At 36.8% G+C, this 19,326-nt stretch overlaps 1 protein-coding gene across 1 annotated transcript; it reads right to left on the bottom strand.

The window, feature by feature from the left end:
• Positions 1–824: 824 nt before the first annotated feature.
• On the bottom strand, positions 825–18,767 carry LOC124168197 (GPI inositol-deacylase). The gene is made up of 15 exons (XM_046546332.1): positions 18,405–18,767; positions 18,055–18,208; positions 17,748–17,971; positions 17,394–17,666; positions 16,845–17,018; positions 16,347–16,603; positions 15,055–15,199; positions 13,492–13,757; positions 12,223–12,342; positions 11,902–12,120; positions 9,754–9,951; positions 8,280–8,445; positions 7,149–7,384; positions 3,488–3,589; positions 825–1,657 (listed from the first exon to the last, which is right to left on the bottom strand). The coding sequence occupies exons 1-15, from the start codon at positions 18,540–18,542 to the stop codon at positions 1,273–1,275; spliced, it is 3,057 nt and encodes a 1,018-aa protein (XP_046402288.1). The 5' UTR covers positions 18,543–18,767; the 3' UTR covers positions 825–1,272.
• Between the last annotated feature and the right edge of the window lie 559 nt (positions 18,768–19,326).

Here is a 19,326-nt window from a genome sequence, read left to right as displayed (position 1 = left end):
CCAAAACACTTGCCGTAACATCCCTGATTCCCAAAAGACAGGAAACCTGTAACTGATCTTACAGAGAACCTCAACTATCAACAATTTATTAAAAAAAAAAACGCTGACCAACGGAAGGAAATTACTCACCCTTAGATCCATCATCAATCGGACGGGCATGCGACGTATCCAGTAATCCGAAAATAGTGAGGGCGACTACTCCTAAGAGTCGCCATAGGCTTTCCATAGTTGCAGCTTACTGAAGCTGACAACTCACAACTTTGCCCTTGAAGACAGCTTCATGACACTTGGCAAAGGAGATTGAGCACGAACTGCACCGGGACATTTAAGTTGAACAGTGAAAAACAAACTCCAATTGAATTGCAACACACACACAGCGCACCAAAATTACATGTAGCACTACTAAATGCACAGCAGAACTCTGAAGATATTCCCAGCTCTATCAGGAATGTGCGAAGTCGACTTTCGAATCATCTCGCACTTGCAGTACAGCAACCGTCACGATTGCTCTCACAGCAGTGACTAATGCGCTTTGCTACCTGTCCGTTTCTCCATCGCGACTAGGCCGCCATCTGCTGCCCGACAACTATAACTACTGAGGCGGTCTTCGGTAGGCAGGAAGCAGACGACAAAACATCATACGTTAAAGTGGCCATTCAAAATTTATTTACAATTAACGATCACGAGCAAAATATCAAAATGTAAAATATAAAAAATTCCATCAAGTTACAAAATCAATCCAAGTGAGTAAAACATAATATGTCCGATCGTAACGTCTCCTTATGAGAAATCAATTACAAATAATGAGGTCAACATTTTTGGCGACGTGGAATACATAAAAAGCACTAACAGCATCTAAAAAAACATTATAAAAATATCACATTTCCCCGCCATGAAACTTAAAAGCTTACAAAGTATTTAACTTAACACTCGCATTCATGACATATCATAGCAGAGGAACAAGGGTGCAGTCCTTGATGGCTCACAGAAAAAAATGTATTAGCAGCTAATGAACAGGACGGGTGCATCAACTTAATATCTTCTCAGAGATTATATCTCTTTCTCCACCATTGTCAATTTTAGCCCTGAATACACTAGTTATTAGTACATCACAGTTACTAACCCTTAGTGACATCAAATACTGAATATGACGTTAGCAAATCCTCCTATCGAGTCCTGATACAAATACCTGGTCACATTTGTCACTATTACTCTTTGGTATGCAACACATTTACTATCAGTTAACATGAAACTGTACTACAAACCACCATCTTATTTGGCTTCAGGTTCACCTTTTGCCCCTTGACTCTCATCTACTTCATCAGTAGCACTAACAGCATCCTTAACTACTTCAGTCTCTCCATGAAATACAGTCTCAACTCCTAGTTTTTCATTGACAATTCCGACCGAATCATCACTACTTTTCTCATCAGAAGTATCTTCATCACCATCAGTATTTTCATACTCCCCATCAAAGATTTCATCACTTGATACAGATGAATTTGATGGTGACTCCGTCATCATGGTCTGAAATACTGTTGTCACAACAATAGTCATGTGAACAAACATACTGGCACGGTATGTGGTCAGTGATGCATATACAATGCACATGCAGGCGAAGAGAAATATTCCATAGTCCAACACCATGAAATTTCTCCTGAAAAACACAATGTGATATATGTATTATAGCATTGCAATTTTTTAAATGCAGAAATAATTACAAGAATGTTTTAAGGTTAATGAAAAATACATCTGCTTGAGACTAGAGAATCTGCACACCTCCAATTTCAAACACTTTGGGTCGGTGGTGTACTGCACTCCCTGAAAGCCGTTTTACACGGTACACAGAATTGCACAATCTGACGTACATGCGAAGGCGCAATCAAAATTGCATCGTGTAAAGCGGTGAATTGCTTGAACACATGCGAGAATGCATGGATGCAAGACGGCAAAATAGCCCGTTCTAATTTTGCTCATGCATTTGCACAGTACCATGCCATTTTAGAAATTAATGCAGCTCTAACCTGCGCAATTCCGTGCCCCGTGTAAAATGACCTTGAGACCTAGTCTCAGTGAGTGCAATACACAGTGATAAACAGGGGCGTATCCAGTTTTTTTTTCTGGGGGGGCACAAGGGTATGCCCGCTTAAAAATCTTATCATACAATTAAATACTGAATTATAAAATTCATTTATTCAGCTACCTGTTAAAAAATCACAGGTCTCTCTCCAGGGGCGAATTCAGCATCAATTTTGGGGAGGGGTGGTTATGACCTGGGTCTACGGAGTATGGAGTATCCCCTCAGGAGGGAGGGGCATTTTTCCAGTAGGGAGTGCTGCACTCTATAATAAATACATATAACTCAAACTTCTCTCATGTTTGGGACTTATTGCCATGCATTTGCATGTAAACTCCCTTCAGAAGTTTACAAAAACTATTTAACTGATGAAAATTAAAAATTTTTGACAAAATTCGGGGGAAGAGTCATGACCCTTGTAATCCCCCTAAATCTGACCCTGCCTCAATCTTTATTGAAAGTATACTATTAAAGAGCAAAAAATGTAACTGCTGCTCTGAAAACAATGCATAGCTTAAGGACCACCAGTGGAGAGGCTCTTGGGGGCAGCCACAAATAATTAGATGGAATACCTTCTCCTTGATAAACAACAAACAATTGCCTGTCTATATGGTTATTGGATGAATGTTGTAGTAATTCTTGAAGGACAAACAGATAGATATTGTCTCAATTTTATGCATATAGATTATTTTCAAATGTCAACTGCTTAATTGTATTCTACAACAGGATTTTAAAGTATTTTGGACTTGCTAATGTGCTGTTGAATAATTAAGCTTCTTGGGGGCATTGAGATGTCTCTATTAGCACAATGAGCGCATTTGGTATCTATCATTAGTGAAGCATCAAGCTTAAGCTACTGGATACTGTAATATGTAATTGATTGCTGTTAGGCTTTTCAATTTGCTAAGTGGAGAGTATCTGTAGGTTTCAAGCTTCAGCAAAGCATCAATGCAAGCAGTCAAGGGCTGCTTAAGTAGATTTTCATTGTAAAAGAAAATTTCTAATCACTTCCCAACCGATTGTTGAATTCTAAATTTACATAGTACACCAAAATCTGCCAGAGTTAGATCAGCATGGAGATGTTAGGGCACTAGCTGTTTGTGTATAAGAAAACACTGACTGTTAGTTTTAAGATGTCTATTTAAAATTTTATCTATTTCTAAATTTTAAAATCTATTTAAAAAACAGACCTTTCTGCCTCCCCCCCCCCCAGAAAATAATCCTGGGTCCACCTTTAATTCTCACTGTGTACATTGCACTTCCTGTGACTTGGTCCTGAATCCACCACTCACCCAAAGTGTGTGAAATTGGAGGTGTGCAGATTTAACCATATATGTATAGCCAGATATATAACCAAACCAACTCATGACTAAACAATCATATATCTGATGCATTGTAACAATCACTTACATTTTCATGACTGGAATAGTCTTCTGCCAAAGAACTCCAGCACACATGCAAAGAATTATTGCAGGAAGTAGAGATGGGTCTGGATGCAACGGAGCACTGTTCCTGAAGGAAAGAATAACAATAAGGATTGGTAAATATTGAAAATGTTTTCTTAAATATGATGAGTCTCATGCTGCCCACCTTACAAGGGGCATTAACTTAATTGTCATGACATAAAATAAGATTTTGAAAACACTTTAACAAGGCATAACCACAGTTTAGGAAAAATATTTCCTTGGTATCTTCTACATTGACAATTTATTACCTACCAGCATCGTTTTGACACTTATGTGATTATCAAGGTTATTCATCTTGGTTATCATGGTTATTTACCTTTACAATGAAGTAAGTGTCAAAACCATGGTCGGTAATCAAGTGCCAATGTGGAACATGCAGAGTGAATTATATTTTTCTCTATTGTGGTTCCCCAAGTTAAGCCAAAAACGTTGAGCACAGTTAAACACTAACAGGGTTACCTAAAATTTTCTGTTAGCATTTTCCATAACTTTCCAGACCAAAATTTAGAAACTTTTATGACTTTTACCAAATGGTTTGATATAATCAGTAAAACTTAAATCAATAGAAAAGAAAGTGCATATCATTGGAACTAAAATGAATACCCATATATGCTACTAGGTGCATCATCGAGTAACTGGTCCATTAATGTGAGTAGTGCAGCAGAGGCGGTGGATTTGAGCAAATGCAAGGAAGAATGACAGGTGATCGGGTATCACCTTTTACGAGTGGCAGAAGAAATAAGGGCACAATTTTTCAATGACCGAAAAACAAAAGCTTTAACTATCCATCATTACTTTTATTTTTACTGACTTTCCAAGATTATCAAGGATAGTAAGAATAGAAATTACATGGCAATAAGTATCATAAAAAAGCTGCTGGGATATAACCTGGGACTCAAATATACTTGAAATGCTTTGGTGTTGATACTTGAATAAATTGAAACATTTATGCTTCAATTCAATGGCGGCTCATAGTCATGTGCAATGGGCCGACCAATTTAGCTTTGAAGGTTAGAGCAATTCTGAAAAAACACTACAGATGGTCGGATCTGATATCTCAGACCCTAATATCTGCGGATATTTGCAAATCACCGGACAATGAAATTGGTAATAAATTCTACGAAAATAAAAGATCTGGCATTAAATATGTACTTCATTACTTTAATAGCTTCATTTTTTAACATGAAAAATATGCACTTGTATCTGAAAATATCCGATGATCCTACAGCTGAAATCAAGGATATCTGGTCCATATCCAGATCTGAAAAGAATTTCTGGATCCATCCATCCCTAGATAACAAGTAAACTGTCACGTTGGTCATAGTGATCAGCCATTGATGCCATAGTGATCACTGCAGATTTCTGACACCAAGGCTGAATGGGAACACTTGCTTAGGGACTGCAGATACGCAAGGCAACTTTATCACTTGTCAAGTTTTCTTTTTTTGTGAGAGAGGTTAAAGATACAATGATTTCTCCCCTCATCTTCACTTTTCTCTACATTTTGTAAATAATATAAGAATAAGTGCATCAAAAAATTATACTTAAATGTGGAACATAAATATTTTGAAATTTTCTGTAAAATATGGAAAAATAAATTAAAAATTCTTCCTGAAAATAATTAATTTTTTAAGTACAAATAAAACACTGAATCCAAATTTTCTCCCTCACAATGAAGATGTTAGAATAAAGAATACCTACTTAAGGGAAATACTTACCATGTTTATTCATTTTGCCTTTCTACATATATCATAATAAGAAATAACATTGTAAACATTTTGCAGTAATGTACTATGAATGGAAAAATAGAAATGAAGAAATAGATATGCACTGCTTCACCATACAAGTTACACTCCGAATTGGATTGAGGCACCCTAATAAATGGGCTCGCTTTCACACCCTCCCTGTATAATAAGTGAACGCTTTATTTTGGCATTTTTTTACTTTTTGCTGGAATCTGGAAGCAGCAATTTAAACTGGCAGTATTTTGAGTGTGAAGCAACACCTCACAGCTTGAGTTATGCTGCCTTTTTGTTAAATGATCTCATTCACAAATTTCTTATTATTGCCAATTTTGATAGAGCTTAAATAATGAAAGGACCAGTATTTTTCCATTTTTTTAATCTTCCACCAACTTATTGAGCTATTCATAGCAGAAAAATCAACAACCTAAACCCTCTTGCAGATATACTGATGCTGTCACTATTGCCGAGCTGCTCACAATTTCTCTGCTACTCCTCCGCCATGCACATCCACCTCACATTGTGTGTTGCCATAAACACTCAAGTGAGGGTTTCTTTCCATCATGCATCAAGTGTCCCTGAGCAACATTACGAGAAAAACATCAATGACATCACCAGCTCACAAAGAAGGGTGGCAAAATTCACATTTTTTATTTTTAAGTTATGAGAAAATGGACTCGTGAGGAAGGCTTATTTTTGTTGTCACATATCTTTCCCTGTCATCTGCCAACTTATTTAAATAAGTTGCCACATTGATCCTCAGTGAATGACCCCATTTTAAGATCACTAATGAGGTAACTTTTACACATAGTAATAATGGAGAAATAAAGAAAGGAAGCAAATTTGGGAAGTACATATCCTACACCAACCAAAAACCAAAATTGGAATCCAGACTGCTTAAGTAATAAATATAGATTTGCCTTCGGCAAGGTAAAAGTCATTGTTTGCACTTTCCACCCCTCTTTGCTGTGGCAATGTTGCAAAATCTTTTATGCTTTCTCACTCATCTGTGGTCAAGGCACAAGGTAGTTGCATTGCTCGACTTTTTACACAAAAATATCCTCGTCTCATCTTCAGGATGGTGCTGCGTGCTCGGTCCCAATGACTGGTATGATGACAGGAAAGAATTACTGTATTTGACGGAATATAAGACGCACTGGCATATACGATGAACCCTCATTTCAGTACTGCATGCACAAGAAAAAGTCTGTGTGAAGGCACGGCACCCCAACAACTTAGGTTAGTTCCTTTTCCTTCTTATATGATCATAGTGCGAAGCGAGATATCAAACAAGCTTGATCGTATAAATGATATAAATGCCATCAAGCTTGTTTGATATATCACTCCCAACTCCTAAGATAGCACAAAAGCAAGAAAAAGGATAGTAATACATAATATAATGAATAAATGATAAATAAAGTCACATAATAGCTATGAGTTTACTAATAATAATAATAATAATTACAACATTATTCCATTGAATAATGAATATAAATTAGTCAATATAATGGAATCAGTATTGAACATTGACCAATGGAAGTCGGACCTTCGCATGTAAGATGTATGTGATTTCTTTAGTTATTACCTATTTAAAAAAAATGCATTTTATATGCCATCAAATACGGTTCCTCTGATGCCTCAATGGTCATTATGAACAGAAAAAAATTTGTTTCAGATTTGTTCGCAACGATATTTCTTAAGAATTATGAATCAATGATATGCATCTGACACAAGGACCAGGTGGCACCAAAGGAAATATGTTCTACAACATCATAGCGGTCTATGCATTCAGCCCAATTACTTTTTCTTGATGCTTTTGTGATCATATACAATATACACACACATCTGTAGCATTATTCTTACCGAACATTTTGAGCCCACACAAGGGCACATGGAAAGTGGAGAGCAGTCATCACAAGCCAGAGCAGAAGTATTGTTGAATGGAAATACATCCTTGAGAAAATATCTTCAACCTCACTATCATCACTTTCTGGTGTCTCTGGTTGACGTGTTTCAGTTGCCCAGTGCTTGATCTTTTGTATTACTTTCAAAGGATATTTGAGCATTTCTTCCAGCAAATCCTCATATAGTTTACATATCTGAAAATCAAATAAATAACACGCTAAATACAAAAAGCCAACAAATAGGGAGATAACTTTGTAATTTTCCACTTTTTTTCTCAACTGCTTTCAACATATGTACTTCACTTCATTCTAAAAGCCTGTCTTCTACGCTGAGACACAGCTTGTGAGAATGACAAGAAGTGTGTTGAAACTGTTTGAGAAAAAAAATAAAAAGTTACAAAGTTGTCTCTCTATTTGTTAGGATGAATATCTATAAGGTTAACTAATCGTAATCCACTACTGATCCTTCAAACAGCCAACTATGCCACCAACCAAATGTGCAGAAAAGGGTTGGTATGTCAATAAAGCCTATTTCAAAATGATTTTTTAAGAAACAGAGGTATTCCTCCCAGACAAACAGAGCTCTTAACAGAGCCAGAAAATTTCTTGAATAATTAATCCTGGCCTTAAAATCAAATGAACACCTGCCCCAAACATCTCCTGCCCCACTTCAGCCTTATTCAACCATCCCCGTAAAATTACTTAATTTTTATGAACACCCTACCCTATCAAACTCCAACTGACCCTTGCCTAATGCCATTCCCTACCTCCTCCAACTCATTTCTACCTTTTACCCTCCCCAAGAAGTAATGCAAATATTTATGAACATCTCAACAAATCTCACCAATGAAAGAACCAAAGACATTACCCCACCCTGAGACGTTGAAAATATGGCTGCTCCCCCCCAGTGGACTCTCAAGCAAAATTGAATGAAAGTTATGGATCCCTCCATCTCCTGGGTTTTCGCCACATTTGCTGTCAGGCTGTCAACCAATGCAGTGAAAACCTACACGATGGAGAGATCCACAAATCCAGAATGCCACAGAAAACTACGATCCAACATGGAATAAAAATGACTAAATGTACTCACAAACAAGAAGTAGAAACAGAGGCCAATTAAAAGTGCCACAGCTCCGCATGTTCCAAAGGCAATGGCTATCAGAAGGGCAGAGACGATCTTTGGGAAGTTGAGAAAACTCATCAGAGCCCATTCACTCCACAACGAATTGCCTCCACGAAAGAACCTGGCCAATGCCCTGATGGAGAAAGAGTGAATGCAGATCATAGGGTCTCACATTAGAATGGACTATTTGCACAATTTTTGAAAACTTGGGAAAAATAATATTTGAGGCATAAAAACTGCATATTAAAATGTTTACCCTCATGTGTATATCTTGCGCCCTTTCATCAATAACAGTTTGAATGTCATTTGAGATCTCGCACTGAAATAAGCTGTCGCCATACCATTCATTTGGAGATGAAAGTAAACCTTGAAGGCACTCACTGCTGGCTACTGCAAGCTTTGCCAACATTCACTATGTGTATAAGTTGCAGCATTAAATGCACTGAACAGTTAACATAGAGGTTTGTAATAATGTTATTACATACTGTATGGAAAGCCCCGACAGCCTACAAGACCAAATTATTACTAGCTAAAAAAGGGCTCCAAAAATACTGCTTTGTGCCACTAAGAAAAAGTAAAATAATATATAAAAATAAATAAAATAAGTGCCTAAAATGTTTTGTTGTGATACCTTCACTCTTGTCATCCTCATGTTGTCAATTCCAAACATTACCACAAAACACATGCCAGCAGGGTCCATGATGTCATAGCACAGTTACGCTCCTTCAAAATTGATTTAAAACCACAGCAACATAAACAGCTTACATTATTGAGAGATCATCATCAACAGTCATCAATCCCTAGATTGGTTTCATGGAGCTCTCCACTCAATTCCTCCATTAGCTAATCTTTTTAAGCCTCTATAATTCTTCTGCTTTACATCCTTCATCATCAGTCCCATGTAACTCTTTCAATGCCTAACTTCAATGTTCTTCTCTTCCAGCTGTCCTTCAATGATAATTTTCATCACACCATTACATATATCTGATGATGTGGCCAATTTATTGTTCCATCTTCTACCCTAGGTTTTCAAATGACTTCTCTCCTATTCTTTCTAGAACTTCCACATTACTCCCATGATCTCTCTATTTTGTCTTTATCTCATCTATCCACACTACCATAAAGAAGCATGTTCAAAATGTGAGAGCTCAACACAAATTACTTCCTAACTTTCAACACTTATACCCTCAGCTGTAAGGAATTTCTCTTTTTGAGGAATGCCCTCTTTGCTAGAGCTATTCCACTGATTAACTCCTTCTGACTTCATCCATCATTGGTCACTCACCTACCCAAGAAGCAGACTTCCTTCACCTCAAGTTTATGAAATCAAATATGCAACAAAAATGTTTTACGCCTGGATTGACCCTCCTAAGAAACATAGTTTGTCTGATAAAACAAGAAAATACTCCATTGGCAGAAGCTAGAGAATGTATGGCCTTACCTTTTGACAATCTTGTGGAAAGCATTTCCCCAAAACATGACTAGTAGGAAGCAAACTATCCCAAGGAGATATACCACTGCAAAAGCTGTTGTGTAAGCAATGATTGGAAGTAGAAAGAAGTCTAAGTCTTGCTCTTGTAACAGCATATAATCAGGAGGTGGGAACAGGAATTTTTCTTTGTGATTGTTGAAGATAAACCTGGAAATTGAGAAAGGGAAAACTGCATATCTGGATTCCGACCTCAGTAAGTCATAAGGCATATGTAACAGTGACATGGCAAGATAATTCAAAATGACATACTGCAGGAAAAGTACAAGAAACCACTCGAATTCACAAAAACATATTTTATATCATTAATTTAGGGATTTAACTTTGACTTTGTTGCAGACCATTACTATAAATCCATGAGTTCACCATGAGCCGATTCCATTTTGTTCCCAAGTTTATACAGAATAGACACACCCACAAACAAAAAATGAAAAAAATGTAACAGCATTGAAGAATCTTTGATTGAGGAAATAATTTTAGTGGATGGAAGGCACTCCTTATGTCACTGAGTGATGGCACAATGATTGTTATTTATTTACAAAACTAATATTTTCCTTTACACTAGATTTACTCCTTTGAAGTGTAATTTGTATATCATCACAGAAACATGATATTTTCTGTACCTAGAGTAATGGACTTGGAGTTATTTAACCTGGCCCCGCATGAGGCCACAATATGGCCCCCATTTTCCTTATCAAGACTTACCCTTGGAGTAAGAGATGGCTTAAACAATATTCTCTTGATTGAGGAGGCAGCAGCCAAAATTTGTGGGCCACAATACTGAATGCGATAGTTTGCATGACAATTTAGGTGTTCAGGAGGACAGTGAAACATTTTTTGCCAACAATAAATATTCTGCAGAATCTAAGTAAGAGAAATGTTTCATGACAAAACACTAAGAGGACCTTGTTCTAGAGTCAATAATGCTTCCATGTAGAAACATGAGAGTCAAAGCCATCTCTAAGCAAAGGCATAATGAGTCATATTGAGAGACATCAACATGAATCAGAAAATGGAGCTTTCTCTGATACATACTACACAGATATTCCATAGAGAAAAAACTTCAATGGCTGCTAGCAATTTGAAGAAAGGTATCCATCATTTTAGCTAATTGCATATTAATTCCAAATCTCTAGGTAACCATGGAATTTTTCATTCATATTCATCCCAATCAGTCCAAACCACCACCATACCCTGGAGAGCATGAAATCAGAATATTCTGAATTTTATCTTTGAAGTTAAAGTGTACAAGAGTTATAGGAATACTTTGCCTTTGCCAAATGAACACCTGTGTCACTATCAATTCAATCCATATCAATATAATTTTGGGGGTGTGCTTGATACTGATCAGAATTATTACGATCGGTTTTCATTCCAAACGGTTGTTACCAATTGGTGAACAACTGAGTTGCAATTTGTTGCATATGAAAATTTCACTATGACAATGACATAAGCTCTTGTTGAGTTCCCGGTGAGAATAATTTCAAACCAAACAAATTCTGAATCTATCGCAACCAATCAGAATCTATCATTTGGAATGGAAAACAATCTGAAGACTTACGATCAGTGCCAAGCATATATCTCCTGGGCTGGCAATCGAATCACACATCTTCAGCTTTCTGTGCAGGCCATTACACACACTATGTATCTAGGTTCCTTGATTACCCTTGCAAATTTATAGAAGTTCATGATACTAGCTATAAGGGCCTTCGATCCACCAAAAACGGCAATGCAAGGGAATATGGGCTTCCAAGAAGCCACCATTAGTGTTGAACTCCAAGCAAGTGCTAAAGCAGCACTTGGCTGTATATTTTTGATGAATATTTCTATTGTAGTCAGTAAACAGCAACAAAATTCCCAAAAAATTCTATAGGAAAATAACTAGTGTAGAGAAGTGGTCTGTGCAGTGGCCTGGGAAAACCAAAGATATATGGTTCAACTTGCTGCACAGAGGAATTTTTTCGAAAGCAATTACATTATGTGCATGTACTAAAGTAAGTCACAGCAAGTCAACTTGATGAGCTCAGAGGAAATTGAAAGTCTGACACAATGACTAAGCTGGAATAGTTTTACACACTGTTAAAAAATATACATAATTACCCAATCAGCTTAGAGCCAATTTTTACAGCAGGCAGAATATAATATGGCTTGGCACCAACAGCTAGGGCTGAATTGATAGAGCAGCAATATCCTTCATTCTGCATAATTCTTAGCTGCTCTCGAATGGCCAAAAGAAGAACAGCAACCATGTACGGAAGCAACATGGGAGAGTAAAACCTCACCAACTGACTAAGTATTCCTCTCAAGGAGCTCTGTATACTGATAAAAATAAGAAGCAAGCACAAAACTTACAACCTGAAGAAAATGAAACACTATATGCACAAGAGATAGAAAACAAGACTATGTGTATAAAATACTCACGTCACAGCATATCGGCAAGATGGATCAAGAATTAGTTTAATAGTCGCAGATTCATTTTTCTTCGAGAAAGAAGGTTTGGGGGACTGAAGTCGCACGTGCAGGGGCTGTACCAAAGACGATCTGTGAAAGAGATACTTTCCATAAAATTTGAATTCTCAAACAGAATTTTCATGCAAATTGAAGCCAATTTATTAATTTCAAACAATGCACAAATAAAGGTATCCCTCACTAATCACTAAATATACATTCCTATAGTGTGCTGTGTATAGCTAATTTCACATTAGGTGAAAGGTGTATTTCAGGGAGAAAAATTTACACTTTCTGCACCTTAGGCTGACATTTCTGGGGGATATTTAACACCCAAGGGCATCATTACAGTTGATATGGCACAGTGATGGACAATCAAAGTGATTTTATACATCATCTTTTGTAGAGCCAATTACTTTATAAATACATAGTATGGAAAATATGTTCTTCTTTGCTTTTCCCACACTTATAAAGAGGTGACATACGATTTTGAGCAAATTCCTTAGTGAGGAAAGGTTGGAAGATTACTTGAACACATAGAGAGCAATCTTGAAACCCATTTTTGTAATAGAGAAAACTGTGTTATGCAAACTCGTGATAAGTAACCTGTACATGATAAAAGTAATTCAATTTGACAAGATATCATATAACAGAATCAAAGTGAAGACAAGATAATCAAAGAAAATATCAAAGTGAATGAGACCCTATTCTGATTTGATAATACTTGAGGTAATGTTATCAATTAGGTAAATACTTCTTTCAACGCATTAGTACCAAGTGATGATAAACAGGACCCAAATGAATTCCACACTTTAAATTTCTGTGCTCTTTGTTCCATCCAAAAAATCTTTTCCACAAAAAACTTTGAATCAATAGTGTCAAGAAAGATACAAAATGGTATGCTGTCATTCATAACGTGTCATACTTCTTCTCTGCACCAAAGGGAAATAAAAAATTCTGAAGTTCTATTTGAGTTGCAGAAATGGTTAATGTTTTCATGCCAATATGTCACATAATTTATAATTTTATACCGAGATATTAATGTAGTAATAAAATAGTGATTGTTTACCCACTACATTTATGTGTGATTTTAAGTTGCTCAAACACATGCGGAACAGTGAAGGAAACAGGACTAACCCCTTCTATCATACCAATCATGACTACACAGAGAAGTCGACAATACAATATCAACAATAACATCCATCAGAACATTTGCATCACACTTAGATATTAACAACTTACGTCACAAAGGCATGAGCATCTTCACTGCTCCATGATGTAGCAACTGATGCAGTGGCATGGTGAACAGTCTGCAGGGGACAGATTGGACGAATATTTAAGATGTATGCCTGCCAGATATGCTCCGCACCCTGAAGTCTGATTTCATATCGGATAGCTGACTCGGCAGAGAGTTCTAGAAGCATACTCGAGGCAAAAAAGAAGAATTTAGGGGCAGGAAAGACCAATTTGCGAGATGCTGCGGAGTGTACGTCAACATGAACTTCAACCTGGAAAAATAAAAGTAGCAGAACAACATAAGGGGCAAACAATTTGTGTTACATTCAGCAGAAACTATAACAATAATAATTTGAAAAATATTCAGCACTTAAGTCACATATGCACTCCATTGTAAAATCTTGAGGAAATATAATGAATAAGATGGCGAATTCCGCATGATGTCTAATATGTACCGTCATCCCCAATGAGAGTAGCCCACCCAATAAAATTATTTCTTGCCTATCCAATCTCCTTCCATTATATTTTTAATCAGTATTAATCTCCCAAGATTTGTATAATGTACCCCTCCAATTCTCCTTATCTCACACCAGTTCCTCCCTTTCATTTTTCTTATTCCATGATTCTCCTTGTATTTGTCCCAAGTATCTGTCTTCTCTACTTCCTCTTTCGACTCCTCTCTAAACTTTTACCTCCACTATACTTTCCAAAAAATGTAACTGCTGTATCTGATGTTATTCCCAATTCACCATTTCTTGCATGGCATACGGAACTCATCCATGCCCTTCCTCCTACTCTTGAGAGAACCACCTCACTTTCCTGCTTCATCCGTCTATTACAAAATCTTCAGTTACCTCTTCAAGTACCAGGTCTCAAAGACTTCTATTCTTTTTTTTTACCAGTTTTTCAGTCCACTCGGACCCTAGATAGCAATCAATGAAAATAATTTGGTACATTGAAAGGAAACATAGGCTTTGATGAAAAATCTTCCCGATTTAGCTACTCAATCATGTGTTTAAAATAAGAGGAGGCAAATGATGTCACTCAATTTTCATGAGTTAGTAATCTCATAAGTTATGATTCATTTATTTAGTATAGAAGAACCTTATATTGAAGAAAGAAATCGCTCAAAAGAATGTAAACAGCAATGAACCACATGAGACCAACACAATGAGGTTCAGAAAGACTGAGACGCAGTGACCAGCTTGGCAGAAGTTTGTGATATCGTCAACGTATCTTCCCTCCATTCTACACCACCATCTCAAGAAGCCATTGTTCTGCATGCTCGTAAAATGTACAGGAATATAAGACATGAGTCATGTCAAGGAAAAAAACATGAGGGTTCTTACAAAAGTGGTTGTAGAAAGAGAAAAAAAATATGCATGGAACAACGTAATAAAATGTCATACCCAAAGAGTGATAAGAAATATTTCCAACCAAATATAATAATTCTTTGCCCATATTGAAAACCAGCATCAATAAAAATGGAAGGAGAATGAAAAGTCCATCAATACAAAATAAAAAAGAATGATTTTTTTACCAATTATGTAACGCATAAATGGCACTTACCGGGTCGGCAGTTGGAGGGATTCGAACCACCACATGTGTGTAAGACATCTTTTTGAGAGCAGCCAAATTTAGTAAAATTGTTTTCCTTTTCATTCTTAGAGAAGGAACAAACTTGGATTCACTAGAAAGGTTATCACCCTTGTCACTGAAAAGAAGGAAGAAAAAATAAAAAAGATCAAAAAAAGACTGAAAAGAGGTATTCTCCAAATGGCAAAATTGTTCAAATTCCATTTAATGAAAATGTATCACATCTATTTGTCACCTCAGGCAAAAAGTATTTATCAAATGAAAAGCCTAATGAAATATGTATGATAATGCCCAGCCACTGAGTAAGAACATTCAAGGCAGCCAACGTTTCTGGCTCCAACTCGCCATATATAATCAAGGCTACTCATGCTAATATGTATTTAATAACCTATAACTACCCAATGGACAATATCAACTTAACTGAAAGAACATGAAAGGTATTTTTCTATCATAACCAAGAATAAGTTGCCAGAGGAATAATAAAAATCAGCAACATTGGAAAACAATGACAACATGGCGTGGATATTAACATGAAGGCATCAGATGATGTCAAATATCTGGGAGTTATGATACCTTCAAACCTATCTTAGGAAAAAAAACATAATTTATGATGGAGCCCTGACGAAGATAGGATTTGTCAACAGTACTTCGAGAAGTTTAACCATGAAAAATTGAAGGAGAGATGAAACTTCCCAATCCTTAGGTTGCATCTCAAATGCATGATAAGCATATTGGACCTAAGCGTATAGGACCGGTGCCAGAGAGAGATTTAATCTCTGAACTTGATAAAATTCAAAGGAAAGCTTGAGATATAATGAAAAACTTCTAAGAGCAAACAAAGAGCATTACATTTCTTTTGTATCAATTATGCTAGTAATCACTAGAGACTCAGATGATACATACTATGCTTACAATACTTGAGGAAAAAAGAAAGATATCTTTCATAGCAACTCAGACAGTGGCGGATACAGAAAAAACTCAAGGGGGGGGGCGCAACATATCTTGAGTTGTCTTTACTTTAATCGTAATAAAAGATGATCAAGTCACAGGCAAAGTATATGAAAATTTATTTAAAGTAATTATAAACATGTAAAAGACAATGCCATCTTATGATATAAAAAGGTTACAATTGTGGTTTTGCAATGTTCGGCAATACAGGCGGACCCGCAAGGGGAGGGCACGCGCCCCCCATCTGTATCCGCCACTTAACTCAGAGAACATAATCTTAGAACTTTTTTCTTTCAAACAGATAAATTTAATCCTACCAGATTCTAGAGCCTTTATGAACTTTATTGGCGATGCAAGCATACACCCAGTCTTTTGCGTCGAGATTCACAGCCAGTATAGCAGCCATTTGATACTTGGGATCATCCACCAATCGAATCATAAGATACGTATTTTTCATAACTTTTTCTCGCTGGAAAGAGAAATGCCTTTTCAAAGGTTCATCCCAGTCACCTCCTTCATCAAAATGAGCCTCTTTGGGATGAAATGAAGCTGCCAGACGTTTACTTGCTGTCCTCTGTGCCACAAAACAAAAATGGATAGCATTACCAAGATGGGCCATGAGATAGCATCAAACACATTGTTGTTTCATGCTACTCACTAACAAATTTTACACAAGCTAATACATGAAAATCACCCAAAAATATTCTCGACAAAATTTTATCATAAAATATTTCGGTTTGCATGAGTGTCAATTAAAATTAGAGCAGTATAGCCATGGAATGCAGAACTCTTAGGCGAAAAGTCATTTTACTTACTTTAACCAAATGATAACTAAGTGATGCCTTCTTAAAGTCAATATTTGTTGATATCTGATGAGTCTTTGGATCCACCATGTCAAATAAAGCTCTAACAATAACAAGAACGAGTTGTTTGCACCATAACACACACAAGTGGTCAGTAGACAGCCACACAGTTGGGATGGATGTTGTCTGTGAAAGATACATAAATGGTACAGATATTTATTACAATTGCACACATGAAAACATTTAATATCAATGAGCCAAGGATTAAAATATGCAGAGATATTATGCATCACACAAATTTACACTTGTTGGAAAAATGCCATCAGAGAGATCAAATAAGCTTCACAGGCAATGACTTTTAATTTAAGACTGGATTATAATTCGTGTTCCCATTTTGTGTGCCCCAATTGTATAAAGTTTAGTTTCTAATTGGACAATGCATAAAAGTGAAATTATTTTGAAAATACTCTTAAAACTGGAAAAAAATGGGGAAAGAATGCAGCATTGAGCTGATAATAAAGCATTTATCACAACAACGAACAAATAGCAACTGGATATTACCATCACATTAAAATCTGCAGTGGTAGACTTGATTAGATCAGGTCTAACAATAATATCCCTCTGGCCACCGCCAATCGAAGCCACAGCAATATTTTTCAAGCTGTCATTACGATTGATGAACCAATACCTAGATACATTCGTATGATATTTGGCTATATGCTCATCAGCCATCAGGACTGGGCTTTTATGAGGAGTTGCTAATGTTATAATACAGTTCACCAAATTGGGATCAAATTCTGGTTCCAATAGAAGACCTTTAGCAACCAAACCACCCTAAAACAGAAAAAATGAATAATAATGCACAATAGTTAAAATCACAATTAGCACTGGTAGCAACTAAGTCATTCATTTTACCATAGAATGGCCGATAACTATTACAGAGGAGGGCCTTTTTCTTTCATTAGTATACAAACTTAAAATCTTCTTGACACATTCATGTATGAACTTTGTCTGTTCATACAAAACAGCCCCATACATTGCCGAATATTCCTCATTCAAATCGGCCGTAAAATAATTGAAAATGTATGGGCTATTTGAGCTGGACGACATTCGAAGACTCACGGAGGCCAAGGATCTCACTAAAAGGAAATTAACCAAACGACTTAATACCACAATCTAGGTAAAAACGCATGCAGTGATACGAACTAATAACACAAAAAACCTTGTTTGTGTGAGCCGCTGTTGCCAGGAATGAACAGGACCGGTATACCACGAAACTGCATACCCCTTAATTTTTCTGTGTACTGCCCTTCTCCATATGCGAACAACTTATACCTTGGGTAGCTTTGAGCAACTGACAGTGGCAGCATAATCCTCTGTAATGTAAGAATTAGGTTCACATGACGAAAGAAAATAATTGGTAGGCACTAGGCAAATCCATAGGGTTGGATAATTTCAATGGATGAATTCTATTAGTTGATAACTTAATTCTAGGAAGCGAGTGAAGCATAACAAAACGCCGGTCAGTGGAATAACTGAAAGGAATATTAACACAAAAAGGCCATTACTCACAACATACTGAGGGTACTCGAACATGTATGTCATCTCGCATCTATTTTCTTCATGATTCATGGTGTAGTCAATACCTCCCAGCAAAAATCCCAAAAAGAATATGCCAGAGGTGATAACGAACACATTTACAGCCCCCATGGCTACGTTGCAAAAATATTCAACAATTTTTGGCGAAATATAACATTCCCAGTCAAACTGACGAATCCGAGGAATTGTTCTTAAAATAAACACACTACGTGTAGCGATCGTACTCGCTCCTTCATTTCTGTTTACGGTTTGCGTAGGCGTATTTGCGCTGGCCGAGGAACCAGAATGAAATTGTGCCCTGAAAACAACACAAATGAAAATATTTTGTAAATGCGCCTTTTCAAACTTCATGCGCCCGCTTCTACCGCGAGGAACCCGCGAAATTTAAAATAAGTAACCTAGCAAGGCCATTTTTATTATTGCTATTAATACTCCGCAATTATAATTATTGGAATTTTTCGCCGTTAGAATAAATACTTAAGTATTAATAATACTTAAGATCAACTCATTTATGTAAATTATTTTTCGAAAAATGGCCGTCTTATTTTGCGCATTGCTCGCGTCCAACCTCTATTGAGTCACAAGTCGCAGTGACTACATCCAGGTACCTACCTCCTAACCCTCCTGAGACTCGCACGTACACTTTTACCTAATTTTTTACATGCTTATCTCATATTCTCTTCACGCTTTCCTCACACTCTTCGCACACTTTTGGAGCACCTTGTGCACGCTTTTATCACACTTGTTGCCCATTTGTCTCTCACATACTTTTTACGTTTTTTCACATTTCAGTAGTCCCAATCCACGCTTTCCTCACACTTTTGAGGCACTATGCACACTTCATGCACGATTTTTTCTAGGCTCGGAAATAGGGCGATTGGCAGAGGGGGGGGGG

Source organism: Ischnura elegans, chromosome 1, assembly GCF_921293095.1.
Source record: "Ischnura elegans chromosome 1, ioIscEleg1.1, whole genome shotgun sequence".
Classification (NCBI taxonomy): domain Eukaryota; kingdom Metazoa; phylum Arthropoda; class Insecta; order Odonata; family Coenagrionidae; genus Ischnura; species Ischnura elegans.
This window is presented reverse-complemented; position numbering and strand designations above follow the sequence as displayed.

Coding starts and splice junctions, on each gene's coding strand:
- LOC124168197 (XM_046546332.1), bottom strand. CDS start 18,542: ATGGGGGCTGTAAATGTGTTCGTTATCACCTCTGGCATATTCTTTTTG. Junction 18,209..18,404: donor TCGAGTACCCTCAGTATGTT/GTGAGTAATGGC, acceptor CTTACATTACAG/AGGATTATGCTGCCACTGTC. Junction 15,200..16,346: donor CATAAAGGCTCTAGAATCTG/GTAGGATTAAAT, acceptor CCTTCTTTTCAG/TGACAAGGGTGATAACCTTT.